This window comes from Puma concolor, chromosome E4 (genome assembly GCF_028749965.1).
Source record: "Puma concolor isolate L17-30 chromosome E4, mPumCon1.1.hap2, whole genome shotgun sequence".
Taxonomy (NCBI): domain Eukaryota; kingdom Metazoa; phylum Chordata; class Mammalia; order Carnivora; family Felidae; genus Puma; species Puma concolor.
This window is the reverse complement of record NC_141683.1, coordinates 6,300,219-6,320,126: the sequence shown is the minus strand read 5'-3', so window position 1 is coordinate 6,320,126 and position 19,908 is coordinate 6,300,219. Positions and strand designations below refer to the sequence as shown.

The 19,908-nt window shown below is 41.7% G+C and overlaps 1 protein-coding gene across 3 annotated transcripts in view; it reads right to left on the bottom strand.

Moving 5' to 3' along the window:
- The window catches only part of ATF6 (activating transcription factor 6), a 205,610-nt gene that overhangs the window by 116,436 nt on the left and 69,266 nt on the right, over positions 1–19,908 (bottom strand). For 2 of the 3 annotated variants that reach the window (XM_086693382.1, XM_025927813.2), the window contains exons 11-15: positions 19,115–19,246; positions 14,086–14,199; positions 12,872–12,971; positions 4,978–5,045; positions 1,272–1,386 (exon numbers count right to left, since the gene is read on the bottom strand). In XM_086693382.1, the coding sequence (XP_086549508.1) occupies positions 1,272–1,386; positions 4,978–5,045; positions 12,872–12,971; positions 14,086–14,199; positions 19,115–19,246 (529 nt within the window). The remainder of the gene's footprint in view (positions 1–1,271; positions 1,387–4,977; positions 5,046–12,871; positions 12,972–14,085; positions 14,200–19,114; positions 19,247–19,908) is intronic. The other variant, XM_086693381.1, reaches the window with a different exon arrangement.

Here is a 19,908-nt window from a genome sequence, read left to right as displayed (position 1 = left end):
AGACTTACTTCTCAGCAACCAATACAGTTGGAACCTTGCTGAAACCCTGTTCTCAGCTGCCCCCTTGCTGCTGGAAATGAACTTTGAGGCTGGTGCAGTATAGAAATACACCAATTACATCTGAGAGAATAAGCCGGGCACAAGGAACTTTGTGAGAGGGCAGAAATCATGAGATGCCATTGGTGAAGTATGCCAAATCTCCCAGTGTATTTGATTATCAGCTAAAAATACATGAAATTTCTTATTTCTCTAATCTTCAAGTGTCAATGTTCTCAGATTCTAAACTTCCAAGCTACTAGATATTCATGCCTTAGGAAAAGAATTAACTGACAATTTTAGATAGTGGTGACCATAACCAGAGCATGAATTGTTTGCTCTCCTGTTGGCACAGGTTTATTTCTAACAGTGCCCCCTCAACATTCTTTAAAAAGGAAAGAAGGAAGGAAGGAAGGAAGGAAGGAAGGAAGGAAGGAAGGAAGGAAGGAAGGGAGGAAGGGAGGAAGGGAGGGAGGGAGGGAGGGAGGGAGGGAGGGAGGGAGGGAGGGAGGGAGGCCTAGGCTACAAACCACCCAGGAGTTCTAAGTCATTCATGTGTTCCTGGTTTCACACACAGCACTGTTAACAGAGATTCACATGGCAACTCCGTGAAAAATGTATTTTCATTTTATAGGAAAAGAAGATAGAAAGCATACAGCCACGCATCTTATTTCCGTTTAGTCTAACATTCGTAACATCCAAGAGTACTCGTACACCCATTTCCTTTTGCATCGACTAACACGTTCTTCACCAACAGAAATAAATGTCTGATGGGGAGGGAAAAGAAGAATAGGAAGTCTTAGGGACATAAATCCAAACATTCCACATCAATATTACTGATCCGCCCACGGTTCACCTTAATCCCACATTTGGGAAGTCTGTTTCTCAATTACCAAACAGGACTACCACCACAAAGCCTAAACAGATTTTTGTTTTTTACCATTCTTACTTATTTTGTTAATAATCAAACCATGGAATGACAAAGAATAAAAATCAACAAGCGGTTTATATTTTCTAAACTTGCGGCCTGACATCAATCCATGTTCGTCTTCGCAATGCTGAACAGCTCAGAAACAAGCACGTGTGACAGAACTGAGATAGACTGTTCCAGTCATAATTTCTTTAAACGGCTTTCTATCTCTCACATCTTTTTACCTCCTATGGTACTCAGCTCAATGCCCTGTACATAACAGGTACTCAAAAATATCTTCTTTCTTCTTTCAGAGTGAACTTACCCTTCGAAATGACACGACATAGAACGTATCTCCCCGTCTGCGGATGGCTTCAAAGAAGTCTTGATAACTTCTGGGTGATGCATAATACACTTGCAGCTCACTCCCTGAGTTCCTGCTGAAGGAAGAACAGGGCAAAGTGTTCTTAAACCAGAAAATTTCATCTCCTCTCAAAAATACTCCCCGTGCTAAGGCTACGTCTGAATTATAAGAATTACTCTCAACCAAAATAGTAGCAGCATTCGGCAGTAATTATTATAATAACGTTCTGAGAAGCCCAAGGTCAGGATATTTATAAGATCCAATTCACTAAAGCAAAAACTCTCATTTCTGAATGGAAAGCTCTAAAAAAGCACCACTCAAGTTCACTGCAGAGCATGTAAAAATAATAAAGAGTATCAGAAAATCGATTTCTGCATTGGTTTGCATGATTTAAAATTTTTGGTAACAGACATTAAGTCTTAGGGAAGTTATTTTTCACCGCTCTGTCAAATCTGTAAGGCGTACTTGTCTATAAGGCTGTGTGAAAAGTGGGAAGAAGGTAGGATTTGGAAACAAACAGACCTGGCTTTGAATTTCGTCTCCACTCCTCAAGTGGGTATTCTTAGGGAAATCAACCCCCGAGCAACCTCGGTTTCCTCATCCATAAAATGAGGATAACCATGTAAACCTGCAGGATTGTTACTGGTCAGAGACGTTACATATGTGAAGCACCGAGTAAGGCCTCATAGGAGTCACTCAACAAATGCCAGCCACAGATACAGGAAGTACCACGTCAGAGCCTTCGTAACATTAGTAACTAAAATTATAGTACCTCAACCACATCGTAGCTCCAAAAGACACACTCAAATGATATTAGTGTAGTTTTTAATATTTCCAGTCTTTTATTATTTAGCGCAATAAGCCAAAACCCAGAAGTTAAAGGAGAATTTTTTAAAATGTTGCCTTTTTCTCCAGACAACCTGTGTTTTCTTTCTTATAGGTTCTTCTACATTTTCTATCCAACTTTATGAGGAAAAAAAAGACTGATCTAAAAGGAAAATTATAAATGAATCATAAGAACTTTCTTTGAAATAATTCCATTTGCTCATGAAGCCACTTCTAACCATATTATTTTGACATACAATCAATTCTGATTCATCATGATAGTTATGTTCTACAAAGTCAGTGTGAACACTGAATTAGTAAATACTGAACCATTCTCCTAAGGGAAATACCGTGTTAGGTTCCTTATAAGCCCCTACCTATGGCATATTTGTCAACAGATTAATATATAACCTTGTTTTTATGTTTCTGTTTAAAGACACCTTCTTCAACATATCTCGTTCATTCATTAACACTGAACTCCTGGTCAACAGCACTGTAACTTATGCCTGAATGAAGCTTATCTAACATGTATATTTTTCCATATGGCACAACACAGCCTTTGTGGTTTTTTTTTTTAAGTTTATTTATTTACTTTTAAGAGCGAGAGAGAGCAAGAGCAGGGATGCCTGAATGAAGCTTATCTAATATGTATATTTTTCCATATGGCACAACACAGCCTTTGTTTTTTTTTTTTTAAGTTTATTTATTTACTTTTAAGAGCGAGAGAGAGAGAGCAAGAGCAGGGGAGGGGCAGAGTGAGAGTGAGAGTGAAAGAGAGAGAAAGAGAGAGAATCCCAAGCAGGCTCTGCACTGCCAGTGCAGAGCCCAACGTGGGGCTGGAACCCACAAACCGTGAGATCATGACCTGAGCCGAAATCCAGAGTCAGATGCTTAACTGACTGAGCGCACCCACTGCGCACCTTGGCACAACACAGCTTTCTTGAACAATACGTAGCCCTTTGGGACTGTGCTTCAGGGCCATTTTAGACAGTGAAATCACACACACACCCAAAAAGCATAAAAATGTGAAAAGTATGGCATTAAACAGACTTCAAAAAGAAACCTGTTTACAGTAGGAACTGAAGCAGGAAGGCGCAGTGTGGCCTTGTTAACTGAGCCTCACCTAGGACCATCTATGCACACTTGCAAATGGCTGTAAAGGCATCTTGAGCATTGGGGAGCCTGGGTGGCTCAGTCGGTTGAGCATCTGACTTCGGCTCAGGTCATGATCTCGCGGTTTGTGAGTTCGAGCCCTGTGATGGGCTCTGTGCTAACAGCTCGGAGCCTGGAGCCTGCTTCAGATTCTGTGTCTCCTTCTCTCTCTGCCCATCCCCCGCTTGTGCTCGGTCTCTCTCTGTCTCTCAAAAATAAATAAATAAATGTAAAAAAAAATTTTTTTAAAAGCATCTTGAGTATTGATTTGGGGGCACAAATACATTTTAGTGAGTAGGCTGACTGACTCACTGATACAGAATACATGATTAATTCATTTAAACCACTTTTTTAAAGACTTTTTTTTAAAGCAGTTTTGGATTCACCCCAAACCTGAGGGGAAGATACAGAAATTAATATTTTTGACTAGTAACGAAATAATATGCCATCATAATGATGCATCAAAAAATGAACGTATTTTTAAATATATATATAGTAAATGAACGAAACATTCTGATCACTAGGAGAACTATTAGTCACTATACCTATTTGAATTATCTATTTCTACATGATAACACCGTATCTCCCGATTTGAAACATTCGTGATTGCCAATATACTGCTCACTGCCATTTAATAGAAACTCTCAGTTAACAGGGTAATAAGCAGCTTTCCACTTACACTGGGCATATGTTCTCAGGGCCAGGTACCCGGTCTGACACACGGCTGGCGCAAAGTAAATGTAAAATTAATAGTAAATAAATTGTGAACTCTATGTCTGTGGGAAAGCTACACACAGAATCTGAGACCCTCTACTTCCATTTCAGTGGCACTGTCATCAATATATCACATCAGCACCATCACCAGCTTTCAAACGTGCCAAGGACCATGCAAAGTGTTTCAAATAAATTATGCGATTTGATCATCCACTCTGTGTGGCCAAAACTGTGTAGATGAGGAAACTTTAAGTTCACCTGTTTGATCCACAGAGCAAGTGAGTGGCAGAGATGTTCTGAACTCTGTCCAATTCAAAAGCCAACAACTCAATCATAATACTATATTGCCTCCGGTAATATTGTTCCTTTTAGTTAGATGTGTTTGGTCCAAACATTTCGACCTTAGATACAGCACTCCTTCCAGATTCCTTCAAAAGCTTAAGTAGCATCAGTGTAGTGAAAAATGAATTTTAAGTCAAACTGACTTGAGTGCCAATTCTGCCTCTTGTTGGTTCTATGACTCTGGCTTAGAAAAACTAAGTGACTTGCCCAGTTTTTCTCCATATAAAATAAGGACTGTGATATCTACACTCTAAGTTATTATACAGATTTTAAAATAAAATGCATGGAAAGCACTCAGCAAGACACCTGGCACATTCATAAAATAACACTCCCTACCCCTGGCTCATGAAATAGATGCAAATTGAGGACGAGAGTTATGGATGTTTACATTGTACAGCAAAATGACGACTGAACAGCATTCTGACTAAATCTGTATTTAAGGAATCTGAGAGTTACCCTCTTGAAATTCTCTGGGTTTACTCTGACCACTCAGAAGCAGTTTGTTCTGTGAACTAACAGAAAAGTCACTGATGAGACCAAGCGTAATTAAGACAGAAGAGAAATGTGCCTCTCAACTTTACTAAAATATTAGTTACTTAAAATTCCTTGGCCAAGAACTTCCACACTTTCTTACCTGATCCTAGTGGTTTCTGTGTATTGGACAGCCATGAGCTGAGAATTTGAGCCCTGTTCCAGAGCACCCTGGAAGAAAAAAAAAGACTTAATGCCATATAATGAAATTAGATGAAGATCTTCCTATATTGACTCACTCTACATTTACTAAACTCTCATTAAAGTATTCATATACCAGGGCACCTGGGTGACTCAATCAGTTAAGCGTCCGACTTCAGCTCAGGTCATGGTCTTGTGGTTCATGAGTTTGAGCCCCACGTCAGGCTCTGTACTGACAGCTCGGAGCCTGGAGCCTGCTTCGGATTCTGTGTCTCCCTCTCTCTCTGCCCCTCCCCTGCTCACATTCTGTCTCTCTCTCAAAAATAAGTAAACGTTAAAAAAAAAAAAATTAAAGTATTCATATGCCTTTTTTTCATGAGTATTCTGAGAGATCAGGTTCACATAACTAAATACCAACAGAGAGATTAGAACTCTTCTGGTCACGCTCTGGGCTGAGAGAAGAATCTTAAGGAGATTAAAACGTTAAGGCATTTTCCCATAAAGTTTAAAAATACAGTCCAAAAGCTTAGTTCAACTACCATAAGTTTTATGACCAAGTCGTACAAATATTACTGAACATATAACAACTTGTGTGTCTAAAGTAATTATTTTTCCAAGGCAAGTTCCTGAAGTGTGAAAGGTTCATAATGAAACTGGATCCTACTGTTTACTGAATGAAACACAAAGATCTTCTTGCCAAAATGTACCTATGGGCTAAGCCATCATTAAAGAGATTTCGGCGATGACTTTTCGGGCCAGAGAACAGTCCAATATGGAACGATGAGTGGCCCACATATGCTCTACTGGGGACCTGTCTTCTTTCAGCATCTGCTTGGCACGGAGCCTTCTTCTATTCCTTGCCGGTTTTATAGACTCATCTTCTGAAGTCTTTTTTAAGGGGATCAGAGTTCAAGGGCACGTTACCAATTATTATCTTAGGAAGTGACCTTATTATTACCCTGTCAAAAGCGGCTTAAGGAACTGTTTACTCAGAAGACTATTAGCATTTGTTCATTACTGTATCCATCCATCCATCCTGCAGTAATCAACTTTTATAGAGCACTTAGGACAGGCACTGACTGGGAAGACAGACATGTGGAAACAATACAATGTGATAAATGCTAAAATAGAAGAACATACAAGGAGTTAAAGCGGAAAAAACAAAGAGGGAACAATTTTGTTTAGTGGATGGAACCAATATGCAGGGCTGAATACTGGGCTAATTTCTGAGAGTAAAATGCCAAGGGTCTAATTTTATGAAAATCTAATGTAGGGGTTACATATAACAGGTGTTCAATAAATGCTTATTTACTTATTTATTTTTTAATGTTTACTTTTGAGAGAGAACTCTTATCTCATGGGCTCATGAGTTCCAGCCCTGCGTCAGGCTCTGCACTGGAAGTGCTTGGGATTCTCTCCCTCCCTCTCTCTCTGCCCCTTCCCTGCTTGTGCTCTCTCTCTCTCAAAATAAATAAAATGAAAATATAAATTTGACATACCCCTCAATAAATGCTTATTTTTTTAACGTTTATTCATTTGGGGGGGGGGGGGGGGGCAGAGAGAGAGAGAGAGGTGGAGACAAAGGATCCGAAGCAGGCTCCAGGCTCTGAGCTGTCAGCACAGAGCCCGACGCGGGGCTCAAACTCATGAACCACAAGATCATGACCTGAGCCGAAGTCAGATGGTTAACCGACTGAGCCACCCAGGTGCCCCTCAATAAATGCTTATCTAAACAAAATTTTTAAAATATCAACAAAATGAAAGGTGCCTGGGTAGCTCAGTCGGTTGGGCGACTAACTCTTGATCTTGGCTCAGATCATGATCTCGAGGTTCCTAAGATCCAGCCCTGAGGTGGGCTCTCCACTGACAGCATGGAGCCTGCTTGGGACTCATTCTCATTCTCTCTCTCTCTCATTCTTGTTCTCATTCTCTCTCTCTCTCTCTCTCTCTGTCACTCCCTGACTCGGGTACTCTGTCTCAAAATAAACAAACATCTAAAAAATATGTATCAATAAAATGAAATGGAAAAAAGAAAAACAGATACACAATAGTAAACTCACTGATATGTTTTCAAGTAGTAAATAAAACCAAAATTAAATTATAGCTAGCTGATAAAAACAATGTTTAAAATTAACAGATTAAATATCTGGTGAATTTTTTTTATTAAATTTTTAAAATATTTTTATTTATTTTTGAGACAGTGAGAGACAGAGCATGAGCACGGGGAGGGGCAGAGAGAGAGGGAGACACAGAATCCGAAGCAGGCTCCAAGCTCTGAGCTGTCAGCACAGAGCCTGAGGCAGGGTTTGAACCTGTGAACCGTGAGATCATGACCTGAGCTGAAGTGAGATGCTTAACTGACTGAGCCACCCAGGCGCCCCTGGTGAATTTTAATGTTTAATTATTTTGAGAGTGAGAGCATGAGCAGAGGAGGGGCACGGGGGGGGGGGGGGGGGGGGGGGAGGGGGGTGGAGAGAGAAGGCAAGCAGGCTCCCTGCTACCAGCGCAGAGCTCAACCAAGAGCCAAAACCAAGAGTCCGACACTTAACCAACTGAGCTACCCAGGGGGTCCCAATATCTGATACATTTTAAATGATTTTGCTAGTTTGGCACATTCGAAATTAACACAGAAGTCTGAAAGAAACCAGACTTCTTTCTCTAGACTCAGAAATGAGTACACAGACTTTCGCTGTTACAGAAACATTAGAAATAAAAATTAGACGTGCCATTTAACCTAAGATTTAGACCAATCAACAAAAGAACCTCTCAAAGGGGCGCTTGGGTGGCTCAGTGGGTTGAGCATCCAACTTCAGCTGGAGATATGATCTCACAGTTGGTGAGTTCAGGCCCCACATCAGGCTCTCTCCTTTGTCTCCCTCTCTCTCTGCCCACCCCCCCATTCTCATTCTCTCTCTCAGAAATATTAAAAAAAAAAACAAAAAACTGAAAAACTGTCCAAGAGGCTTTTGCATTTTTAGCTACACAGAATTTAACAAAAGGTCATAATTAGCAAAAATATGACACATTTACATATAAATGATGTTAAAATTTCAATTACGCTGTAGATTTGTCTGTTTTTCCCTTTAGTTCTACCACTTTTTTTGCCTATGGGTCTATATATTCAGAATTACATCTTCTTGATTAAATGCTCCTTTTATAATTATGAAATATTCTTGTCTCTTACAATATTCTATCTAGAAGTCTCTGATTAGTACAGCCACACCAGATTTCTAACGGTTAATATTTGCATTGTATACATACTTTCCCACACTTTTATTTTCCATGTGGCTTTCTATTTAAAATGTTACTTCGTGTAAACAGCATATACTTAGGTCTTTCCTTTTACAAAATCTAGTTTGACAATCTCTCCCTTTTAACTGATGTGTTCAGCCCATTAAATGGAATTACTAGTATGGCTGGGTTTAAGTCCACTACCTTGGATTATATTTCTTTTTATCCTATTTGTTCTTTATTCTTTTCCTACCGTCTTTTGGTTAAAATACTTACTTCTTAGTATTCCAATTTTATTTCCTGAATTGGCTTTTTAGCCTTACTTCTTTGTGCTAGTTTTTAGTGCTTGTGTTAGTGTTTAATAACAGTCTACTTTTAAATATTATTTGGACAATATAACTTTATAACTCCATTTACCATTCTGTGTTCTTATTGTCTTATATTTTACTGCTACAAAAGCTATAAACCCATAAAAAATTGTTACAAGTTTTCCTTTAAAAAGACAATAATCTTTGGGGCACCTGGGTGGCTCAGTCGGTTAAGCATCCGACTTCAGCTCAGGTCACGATCTCACGGTCCGTGAATTTGAGCCCCGCATCTGGCTCTGTGCTGACAGCTCAGAGCCTGGAGCTTGTTTCGGAATCTGTGTCTCCCTCTCTCTCTGCCCCTCCCCTGTTCATGCTCTGTCCCTGTCTCAAAAATAAACATTAAAAAAATTTTAAGACAATAATGTTCTAAAGACATTTAAATATACATATATACATAAAATACTTTTATAAAAAGGCCATTTATTTCTCATAGATATTTACCCATTCTGGTGCTCTTCCTTCTTGCTAATCTGGAGTTGTGTCTGCTACCGTTTCCTTTAGTCTAAAAAATTTTAGTAGTTCTTATAGTGCAGATCTTCCAGAGACAAATTATCTCAGCTTTTATCTGTCTGAAAATGTCTTTATTTTACCTTCATTTTTTTTAATTTTTTTTTTTTAAGAGAGAGAGAGAGAAAGAGAGAGAGAGGGAGAACGAGCGGAGGAGGGGCAGAGAGAGAGGGAGACCCAGAATCCCAAGCAGGCTCCAGGCTCCGAGCTGTCAGCACAGAGCCCAACGTGGGGCTCGAACTCACAAGCTGTGAGATCATGACCTGAGCTGAAATCAGACGTGCATCCGACTAAGCCACCCAGGTACCTCTATTTTTCCTTCATTTTGGGGGCTCCTGGGTGGCGCAGTCGGTTAAGCGTCCGACTTCAGCCAGGTCACGATCTCGCGGTCCGTGAGTTCGAGCCCCGCGTCGGGCTCTGGGCTGATGGCTCGGAGCCTGGAGCCTGTTTCCGATTCTGTGTCTCCCTCTCTCTCTGCCCCTCCCCCGTTCATGCTCTGTCTCTCTCTGTCCCAAAAATAATAAACGTTAAAAAAAAAAAAAAAAAAAAACTTTCCTTCATTTTGAATGATATGTTCACTAATTTGCCCCTTTGCCTTTTCTAGACTCACAATCTAGAAAGGGTAGAAGTATGAAATGGGACAAGCCAAATCAAGGATATAATACTTAAGAGATCACAGAAATTTCAAAGAAATGTCAATTTGTCAAATTTACAGAATATCTTATCTAGACTAGTGGATCCTTTTAAGCATCTGAAAAGAGTGGTTGTGAGGAAAAAGAGGTTGAAATGAGGAAAGACTAGGCAGAACAGTTATAACTCATTACACTAAGAAAGAGAACCAGAGGAATTCTTTGTATGTTTTAGTATTGACAACAGCATAAGCAGAATGATCCTTCTTCTGACCAAGAACTTCTTTTATCCTTGACAAACAGATTCATCCTTGTCACTCGTTTCTCTGGAATAGCTAAGTGTCTCACACTTCTGATCATTATCTAAGCTCATAACAGAAAGATATATACCCAAGATAGCAAAGAGATAACACTTGAGATTAAACTCCAGGTCTCCTCATGTTCAAAGGCTGTGAAATAAAAACAAAATTCTCTTCTTTACGTTAAAATTCCTTGAAGATTAGGGGTGCCTGGGTGGCTCGGCTGGTTAAGTGCCTGACTCTCGATTTCAGCTCAGGTCATGATCTCTGGTTCGTGATGGAGCTGAGTCCACAGGGGTTCGGCACTGGGCATGGAACCTGCTGAAGATTCTTTCTCTCTCTCCCCTTACCCCCCTCTCTCAAGTAAAATACAGTAAGATAAAATAAAATAAAGTAATAACATTCAATAATTAAAATTAAAAATATAAATATAAACAGATCAAGTCCCTCCCCTGCTGAAACCTCTCAATGCTGTCTTCTCAAACCTGGGATGAAATCCCAAGTTCTCACCGTAGACTATGAGGCTACAAATTAGCCTCTGCTGCCTCTCCGATGCCATCTTCTACTATTCGACCCCTAGGCATTGCAGTCCAGCCTTACACAACTTCTCGATGTTCCTCAAATATCCAGACTGTTTTCCTCCTAAAGATCTTTATATTTGCTGTTCCAGTTTTCTGTAAGCTCTTTCTCTAGATTTTCCCTTGGATCTTTGCATTGTTTACGCCTTCATTTTTTTCTATTGCAAAAGCAACGTTCTCACCAAATCCTGAACACACAGGAAAACGACATTTGCCTCACCTACTGCAAGGGAGACTGTGAAAAGTGACAAGAGTTTTAGCCACCTGAACACTGGCTAAAGTCTAGGCGAGATCCCTAAAACATTCTGCATAATCTTCCAAGCTCTCTCTTCCCCCACACCCAAAGCTAGAAGCAAAGAATTTCCAGTTGTTGAGGTCACAGAGTAGAAAGAATCTGGGTTCCCTAGCCATTGCTTGAAAAGAAGGCATTCTAGGGGCGCCTGGGTGGCTCGGCCGATTAAGCATCTGACTTCGGCGGCTCAGGTCATGATCTTGTCGTTTGTGAGTTCCAGCCCCATGTCGGGCTCTGTGCTGACAGCTCAGAGCCTGGAGTCAGCTTCGGATTCTGTGTCTCCTCTCTCTGCTCCTCCCCCACTCACATTCTCTTTCTCAAAAATAAACATTAAAAAAAAAAAAAAGGCATCCTGGAGAGCTGTATCAGACTTTGTGTGGGTGAGAAACAAATTTTTATTCCATAAGCTACTGAGATTTTGAGGCCAGTGATTACAACAGCTAGCATTAATTACCTTGGCAATACCTTACTCAAGTGAAGACTCTTTAGAGAAGCCTTCTCCAACCATTCAGTCTAAAAAAGCCACTTACCTCTCAATTTAACCTCTAATCTCCAACCTTATTTTTTCTTTTGTGATGAGAACTTTAAACATAGACTCTCTTACTAACTTCCAAATATACTATACGGTAGTATTAACTATAGACATCATGCTACATATTACGTCGTATAACGTATTTATTTTGTAACTAGGAATTTGTACCTTTTGACCGCCTTCACCTATTTCACCCACCCTGCTACCCCCCAGTCTCTGCATCTGTCCTCTGTATCTAGTTCAGTTTTTGTTGGTTTTTTTTCTTTGTTTTTTTTTTTGTTTTTTTTTTTTTACAGATTCCACATATAAGTGAGTTCATGTGGTATTTGTCCTTCTAAGTCTGTTTTCAACTTTACGTGTTTGTGCGTATCTCTCCCATCAAAATGTAAGCTCCAGGAAGGCAGGGATTTTATCATACTCACTACTGTGTTCCAGGATCTAGAACCCGTAGCCGGCTCATCATTACTACCATAGGTACTAATGGTGGGGAGCTTGTAATGTGCCAGCTGGTAGTCTCAGCACTTCAGAAGCAATAATGAATACCGGATGAATGATGCAATGACCACAAACGGTGCTGTGGGGTAAACCATGTTAACCTGGAAGCCCAACCGGGGTGCCTGGCTGGCTCGGTTGGTAGAGCACGTGGCTTCTGATCTCGGGGGTTAGAAGTTTGAGCCTCATGTTGAGTGCAGATTACTTAAAAAAAAAAAAAAAGATGGGAGCCCAACTAAACAGGCTGTAAATAAGAGTTGTCATTAACCTGGAGCCCCACGTGTGTAAGTTCAAAACGTCCTCCTTGAAGATGTGCCTCCACTTTCAAGCTGTCCTACGTCTCAACACCCTCTTCTCGAAAAGCTCTCGGAAGACCGGAGATGAGCAGTACCATTTATCGTACCATTTGCGCCCAAATCATTCGACATACATGCCCATGTAGAGGAAGCCCTGGCTTGAAACTAAATGTGAGGGAGAGAGCAAGAAGCAGCACCTGCCCGAGCAAGAACTACTCGCACTGTTGAACCGGACGGACGGCGTTCAGTGCCAGTGCCGGCCGCGTCTGAGGCAGCAGGACGCAGCGGGAAGCGGCTGAAGTTCAAGTTTTCCCAATTTTACAGGGAAGAAAGCAATCCATCTGAGGGGAGACTTCCAACAAATGTGCCAACCGTTGTTTAAAAACAAGCACAGGGGAGCGTGGGTGGCTCAAGTTAGTTAAGCCTCCAACTTTGGCTCAGGTCACGATCTCATGGTTCGTGGGTTCGAGCCCCACATCGGGCTCTGTGCTGACAGCTCAGAGCCTGCATCAGATTCTGTGTGTGTGTCTCTCTCTGCCCCTCCCCACTCACATTGTCTTTCCCTCTCTCTCTCTCTCTCTCTCAATAAATAAACATTAAAAAATTAAAAATAAAGATAAGCACAAACAAACCTGAAGAATACGGGTTTTCTGTTGATTATTCGTCATTCTTCTGGACTTGGTCCTTTCCACTTCATGCCTGTGAACCCATCCTCGAAGCTCATGATTTAACCTATAAAATAATGTAGTTAATTAAACATACTTCCTAGAAACAAACGTCTCACTCTTGGTCGAAAATGAATTTAGGGGCGCCTGGGTGGCACAGTCGGTTAAGCATCCGACTTCAGCCAGGTCACGATCTCGTGGTCCGTGAGTTCGAGCCCCACGTCGGGCTCTGGGCTGATGGCTCAGAGCCTGGAGCCTGTTTCCGATTCTGTGTCTCCCTCTCTCTCTGCCCCTGCCCCGTTCATGCTCTGTCTCTCTCTGTCCCAAAAATAAATAAACGTTGAAAAAAAAAAAAATTAAAAAAGAAAATGAATTTAATCCTATTCTACAGGTTCCAAATAGCACCCCGAGTGCCTAATGATTCAATGCTGCTTTTTGACTGGAAAAAGCTGAGACACTAATGTCCAGTTCGTTTTGACACGACATGGATTTTTATACAGTAGCCTCTTCGATCATGAGTTCAAAATTAAAAACAAAAAACAAAAACAGCCAAATACCTTCTGAATGTAAATACTGGATGCACAAGTTTTTTCACAAAGAGAGTATTTCCTACTTCTGCCCTTGGGCCACATACACACCAACAATGGCGATGCTGGAGAGCATTTAACAAATAGGTGCGTGAAAGCCTTTGAAAATCACTCTCTTTGGGGAGAAGGAAAAGAATGAACTCAATTGCAAAGGAAAAAATAGTGGGGGGAGAAATAAATTTCAGTGCACTGTAACCCAAAATGCCCAACACTGGGAATATAAAAGGGCTAGTTATACCTCTAGAATCGCCGCTCTTCAAACAGTTATCTTCCTAACTTGAAGAAAAAGGTGCTGTCAATGTTACCACCCTCAAGTCTAACATCCTGAATTTTTATATTAAGGTCGTTCTGTAGTTCTCAGATAAGGCATATACTTCAATAGGCAACCCCAATACCCTCACCCGAAGCAGACCCGTCACCATCTTCAGCAGGTTGGTGGGGGAACTGGACAGCAACTGATACGCCCATGGTCATCCGGCAAATAAGCAGAGGTCCTCTCAGCCACTTAGCTAATCTGCACGAATAGTTTTCCCGGTTTCAAAGCCGAGCCCAGGAGCCCACTCAGATATTTCTGCAACAGTCTACAACACTCACCTGAGAGATTCTGTGGTGTTAATCAGGGGCTGACAAGGAGGGGGAGGGATATAGAGGAGTGGCTCTTCGCTGAGCACCATCAGGGCCTTGTCATTCGAAACAGAATGATCGTATCTGGAAAACATAAGCACAAAATACATCTCCTTGTGTCTTAAATTCCTAAGTCGTTTGCTATAAGAAAATCATCACTAGCATTAACGTTTTATGGAAATAAAAATATACGGAGCATTTACTACGTACCAAAAACTAAGGACACGATGGTAACACATGGCCCACAGAGCTGCCGGAACACAGGTGACACAGTAAGGGGGGAAGCAGGGGCACAGACCCACTGACAGGAAAGACAGTACCACGTGACCAGGACTCAAGTTTCATGGTCATTCACAATTCTATGACGACAAAACTGAAGTCTCCCTAAAACCGTGTGTGACAGGGGCAAGGAGAGGCATCAACACCTGCAGGCGGTGAAGTGAAAGTGTTGAAAAGTTGAATATAAATTTTAGAGTCCTGGGGGCGCCCGGGCGGCTCAGTTGGTTAAAACGTCCGACTCTTGATTTCAGCTCAGGTCATGCTCTCATGGCTCGTGGGATCGAGCCCCACGTTGGGCTCTGTGCCGTCAGCGCGGAACCTGCTTGGGATTTCTCTCTCCCTCTCTCTTTCTGCTCCACCCCTGCTCACATGTGTGCTTTCTCTAAGTAAATAAACATTTAAAAAATGTTTAAATCATGAAAAAACCTGAATCGCTAATAAAACACCAAAGTAAAGTTAACCAGTCACTCCATTAGCTTCAAAGATCCACTTTCCTAACCGTCACGCTGATCTACACCACGGGAGCTGATATCCAGGGTGTGATGGAGGGAGCACAACCGAGGCTGGACATCAGAAGCCGAGCTGCGGGCATCACTGCTATTTATTCTCACTCTGCTACCTTCACCTTTCTCACTCAAAACTCTTAGATCGGTCTTAAATTTCTTTACACTCAATGCTCTAGATTTAGAAAACTTGGTATGCTAAAACTCAGAAAGAAAAAATATAAAAACAAAATTAGACACGGCTAGACTCACAGTTTTCATTAACTCATCGAACCACTATTTACTGCATACCAACCGTGTGCCAGGTACTGCGCTAGGAACCCAACAGGGAACGAGAAAAATGAAGTCTCTGTCCTCAAAGACCTTAAGGGGGAAGAAGGACCAACTATAAATGAACAAACACATAAAATAAATTCAAAGAAAGAATCTACGTAGCAAGAGAAAACCTGTGGCAGTGGCTATTTTAGATGAAATGGTCTGAGGAGATGGTATTTAAGTCAAGGCCTAAAGGAAAAGGGGGAGGCACTACTATAGAAACTGGGGAAACAGTGTTCTCGACAGAGGCAGGTGGGGAGAAGGTGGCCGTCAGGAACTCAAAGAAGGACTACACACCAGCTGAAGAGTTGTGAGCAAGTGAGGGAGGCATAAGACAAGCTCAGGAAGACTGCCTGGATCCTAACAAGGAATTACTGGAACATAACGAGAGGCTCACAGAAGGAGAGAGGTGATAGGGTTCAGTTTACGCTTGCACCCCGCCACTGTACCAAAACTGGATTCGAAGGAGATCAAAGCGGAAACCGGGAGGCCGGCCAAGAGGCAGCTATCATCCAGGCAAGAGCTGCGACAGCACGACTTACGTGCTGGCAGTGAGACGGAGGGGAGCAAACCAATGCAAGATACTTTTTGGAAAGGTATCAATGGCACCTGTTGAAAGGGAGGAATCAGCGTTTCCGGCAGAAGCAACGACGGAATGAGGAAGACTGTTGTAGAGAAGGGGCTGGAAGATGAACAAGAAGACGGACGCAGGGGTCCACCGTACACGTGTTAAGTCTGACATGTTAAAAAAAAAAAAAAAAAGAGATGTCAAGCAAACTACTGGGTGGAGGAGTCTGGAGACTCAGAAGGGAAGTCTGGGTGGGAAACACAAATTTGGGAGTTGTCAGGATACGGAGATATGGGCTGTGCGCTAAATTACGGACGAGTCACAGAGGCAGAAAGAAAACTAAAATACCCACAGTTCCAGAGGATGAGGTTTGGATGGAGGAGGAGCCCAGAAAGAGGACTGAAGCAGAGGTCTGTGAAAACAATGAAAACTGAAACCTGGAGCGACACAAGGAAGAAGGTCCCCAGGAAGGAGGGACCCCACGGCTGGACGTGGAGGAAAGACCAAGATGAAGACAGAAGTTTCCGCTGAATCTGGCAACACTGAAATAACCGGCCTCTGTGACAAAAATAATTTTGGCAGAGTAGAAAACTAACTTCAAGAGATGAAAGTTACAGACTTCTATGTAAGCCACACACAACAGCTGAGGACATACAGATCATTCTTCCTGCAAGTGGCCCCAGAACATTCTCCACGTCCTCTCTTCTGCCTCTGGGAGTTAAAACGTTTGAATAACACAGAAATGGCAGCACACACAGGTAGTAACAGGTGGCACACACACCACCCTGAAATTAAGTGTTGAGGGAGAAGGGAAGAAAACCTCTCCTTTGCACTTGATAAACTCTAAATGCCTACAAGAGGAGGCTGTCTGCTAGACTCAAAGCAAACAAAAAATACCACTACCACCACCACAGACCTGTCTCGTGTGCCTTAGGTTAAAAAATCAGGTCTTCACACTTAGGAAAATATAACTGCTGCTGTCCATCACAGAAGTCTAAAATTACTTTTGAAAATATATTTTTTATTTATAATTTTATTTCTATGTGATAAACCCTAGTATAATGACTTCTGCACATCTGTGCTCACTGGCTTTTTCTATCAGCCAAAAATATTCGTTGGAAAAGAGAAAAAAGTCTGATAGGAGAAATACCAGGAAAGGACCTGGGTGGAGCTGAAGGGAAAGGAAAAGGGAGAGTCTCAGCCAATATGCAATCTGGAGACAATCAGATCCACACTAATCCTGAGATGGCCAGCGTTCTAGGCTGCTTGCAAACAAATCATATTGATAGAAAGCATTTTAGCAAATAAATCACTACCGCAGAGGACAGTGCTAGGGAGGGAGAGTTAAGTGATCAAAGCAAAAAGATCACACTGGTGGACTGATACCTATTTCAATTTCCCAAGCTGCTCAATAATAATCTTAGATATTTCAAGAGATTTGCATGTAGCCAAGAATCCATAATCTTGTCCATTTTGTTGTTGTTGTTGTTGTTTTTACCACCACCAGTAAGCCGAAACAGGCCATGGTGACTTTGGGGTGGGCAACAGTGGACGGCTTGCATCTCATATACTACTTTGAAAGTTGACAAATTATAGCCTGAAAGTCATTCAAATATCTGGGTCGAACTAGGATCATCAGAGCACTGATGATCCACGTCACCTTACTCTACCACAGACAGATTGATGAAGGTTTCTACTTGTTGTGGTTAGTTCAACATAAATAATATTCTAGTAAAGGCTATCTGAACTTCACTGCAAGTATGCAATCAAGAACTCGTTCTACTGTTTTTTTTTTTAATTTTTTTTTTTTTCCAACGTTTATTTATTTTTGGGACAGAGAGAGACAGAGCATGAACAGGGGAGGGCAGAGAGAGAGAGGGAGACACAGAATCGGAAACAGGCTCCAGGCTCCGAGCCATCCGCCCAGAGCCCGACGCGGGGCTCGAACTCACGGACCGCGAGATCGTGACCTGGCTGAAGTCGGACGCTTGACCGACTGCGCCACCCAGGCGCCCCAGAACTCGTTCTACTTTTTAACGGCCTGCAATACGTAGCTGAAGGGCACAGTCTGCACTCTCATAAACCCGAAGACTATCAAATTTAGAACGTAACTTCTGACAGATCTCACGTGGACAACAGAGCTCAAAATTACACGTAGAACATGTAGGGCAAACTTGGACAAATTACTTAGTAAAATTAAAGATACTACTAAACTCTAGCGAGATTTAAAGACACTGTTAAGTGAGTACTAAGATCACTATGTCCGAAGTACGGCTGATTTGGGCATGAGAGAAAAAGCAAGAGACGTCATAGAATATCTTCCCACATTATAGCACCTGTCACGGGTGCTGCATCACACTAACTGACAAGGAACTCTCTGGATTCTCCACCACACTTAACATCGTACTTTACACATTGCAGATTCCTAAAACAATGAACACTAGCATTTTTTCCTAGGAAGGCTAAATGGACACAAGCCCACAGGACTATGGTAATAATTTCATTCAATGGTTTGGCTGTCACAGTAAAAGTTTAAAAAAAAAAAAAAAAAGATTCCCTGATGGCTCTTGGCCTGTAGAGCATCACAGAGTTACAAGTACACAGATCTCTAAGGGTCCTAAAGCATTACACTTTGGCAGCAATGGCTGCCACACTGGGATGTCCCTTGGTTCTGTTAATCAAGGACCCAGCTCCACTTGGCTCTAGTAACACAGGGAAAGGTTTATCAAAAAGTATACAGCTTTGAAAACGTCCATGACGACCTTCTTCTACTTTACATAACATAGACCTTGTGTTTTCAAAAAAGTTCAAGCCTTTTACTATTTGACAGGCTATAGAGAAATTTACTAAGACAATATTAAACTGTAACAGGGGAGGGAGATCCAACAAAGGTCACAATAAACAAGTATAAACGATGTGATCTGATGACTGCACGCAGGTTCAATCATAATCATTCCACCATATCATGTTCATCACAGGACAATACTATTAGATACATTATATGTGTAATCATATGATAATAAAAAGCTGTATTAGAAACATTATATGTAATATAATGCCTGTTTACCATATGTGCCTCAATATGTATATTAGTGAACATAAACTGAGATTTTAAGGTCACATCTCTACAAGAATTTCAAAACTTCTCAAGGTTTCAAAAAGTAAATGTATTCTCGGAACTGATCTTAACAGTAAAATTCATTAAGGGCCTCAATAACTTGTCTGTTCTAATAAAAACTGTGCATAAACTAGTAAATGTAAAGTTACACTATATAATTCTCTATGGCAGTTTCATTAAATCATCTTAACAGACAGAGACATGCCATCTTCTAACCTGTAGCTGTTTTTCTGGATGATACCATCTGATGTGTCTTGCACCTCTTTAGCAGAAAATTCTAGAAGATGCCTCCTCTGATTTGCAGGGCTCACACCAGGATTCTTTCTCCTGGAATCCTGTTCCAGCATGCTGAAAATTGTAAAAAGTGAAACAATAATTGAAACAAAAGTAAGTCACACATATGCAAGCGACATTAGCTCTAAAACAAACCACGATTCCCTCACAGATCCACGCACTCAGCACGAACACTAGGTGCAGAAACAAAACAGCATTATCTGTGGTCAGATTCCCCCGCCTGGCATCCTGTCTGTAGGCAAAACAATTTTAAGAATAATTTCTGTTAAATATAAAAAGCACCTCATTTTTTTTAAATTTTTTTTTTTAATGTTTATTTATTTTTGAGACAGAGAGAGACAGAGCATGAATGGGGGAGGGGCAGAGAGAGAGGGAGACACAGAATCGGAAACAGGCTCCAGGCTCTGAGCCATCAGCCCAGAGCCTGACGCGGGGCTCGAACTCACGGACCGCGAGATCGTGACCTGGCTGAAGTCAGACGCTTAACTGACTGCGCCACCCAGGCGCCCCTCACAGAAACAAATTTTAAACTCAGAGAGTAAACTGAAATAAGACGTCCTCCTGAAGGCGCCTGGGTGGCTCAGTCGGTTGGGCGACCAACTTCAGCTCAGGTCACAATCTCACAGTCCATGAATTCGAGCCCCGCGTCCGGCTCTGTGCTGACAGCTCAGGGCCTAGAGCCTGCTCAGGATTCTGTGTCTCCCTCTCTCTGCCCC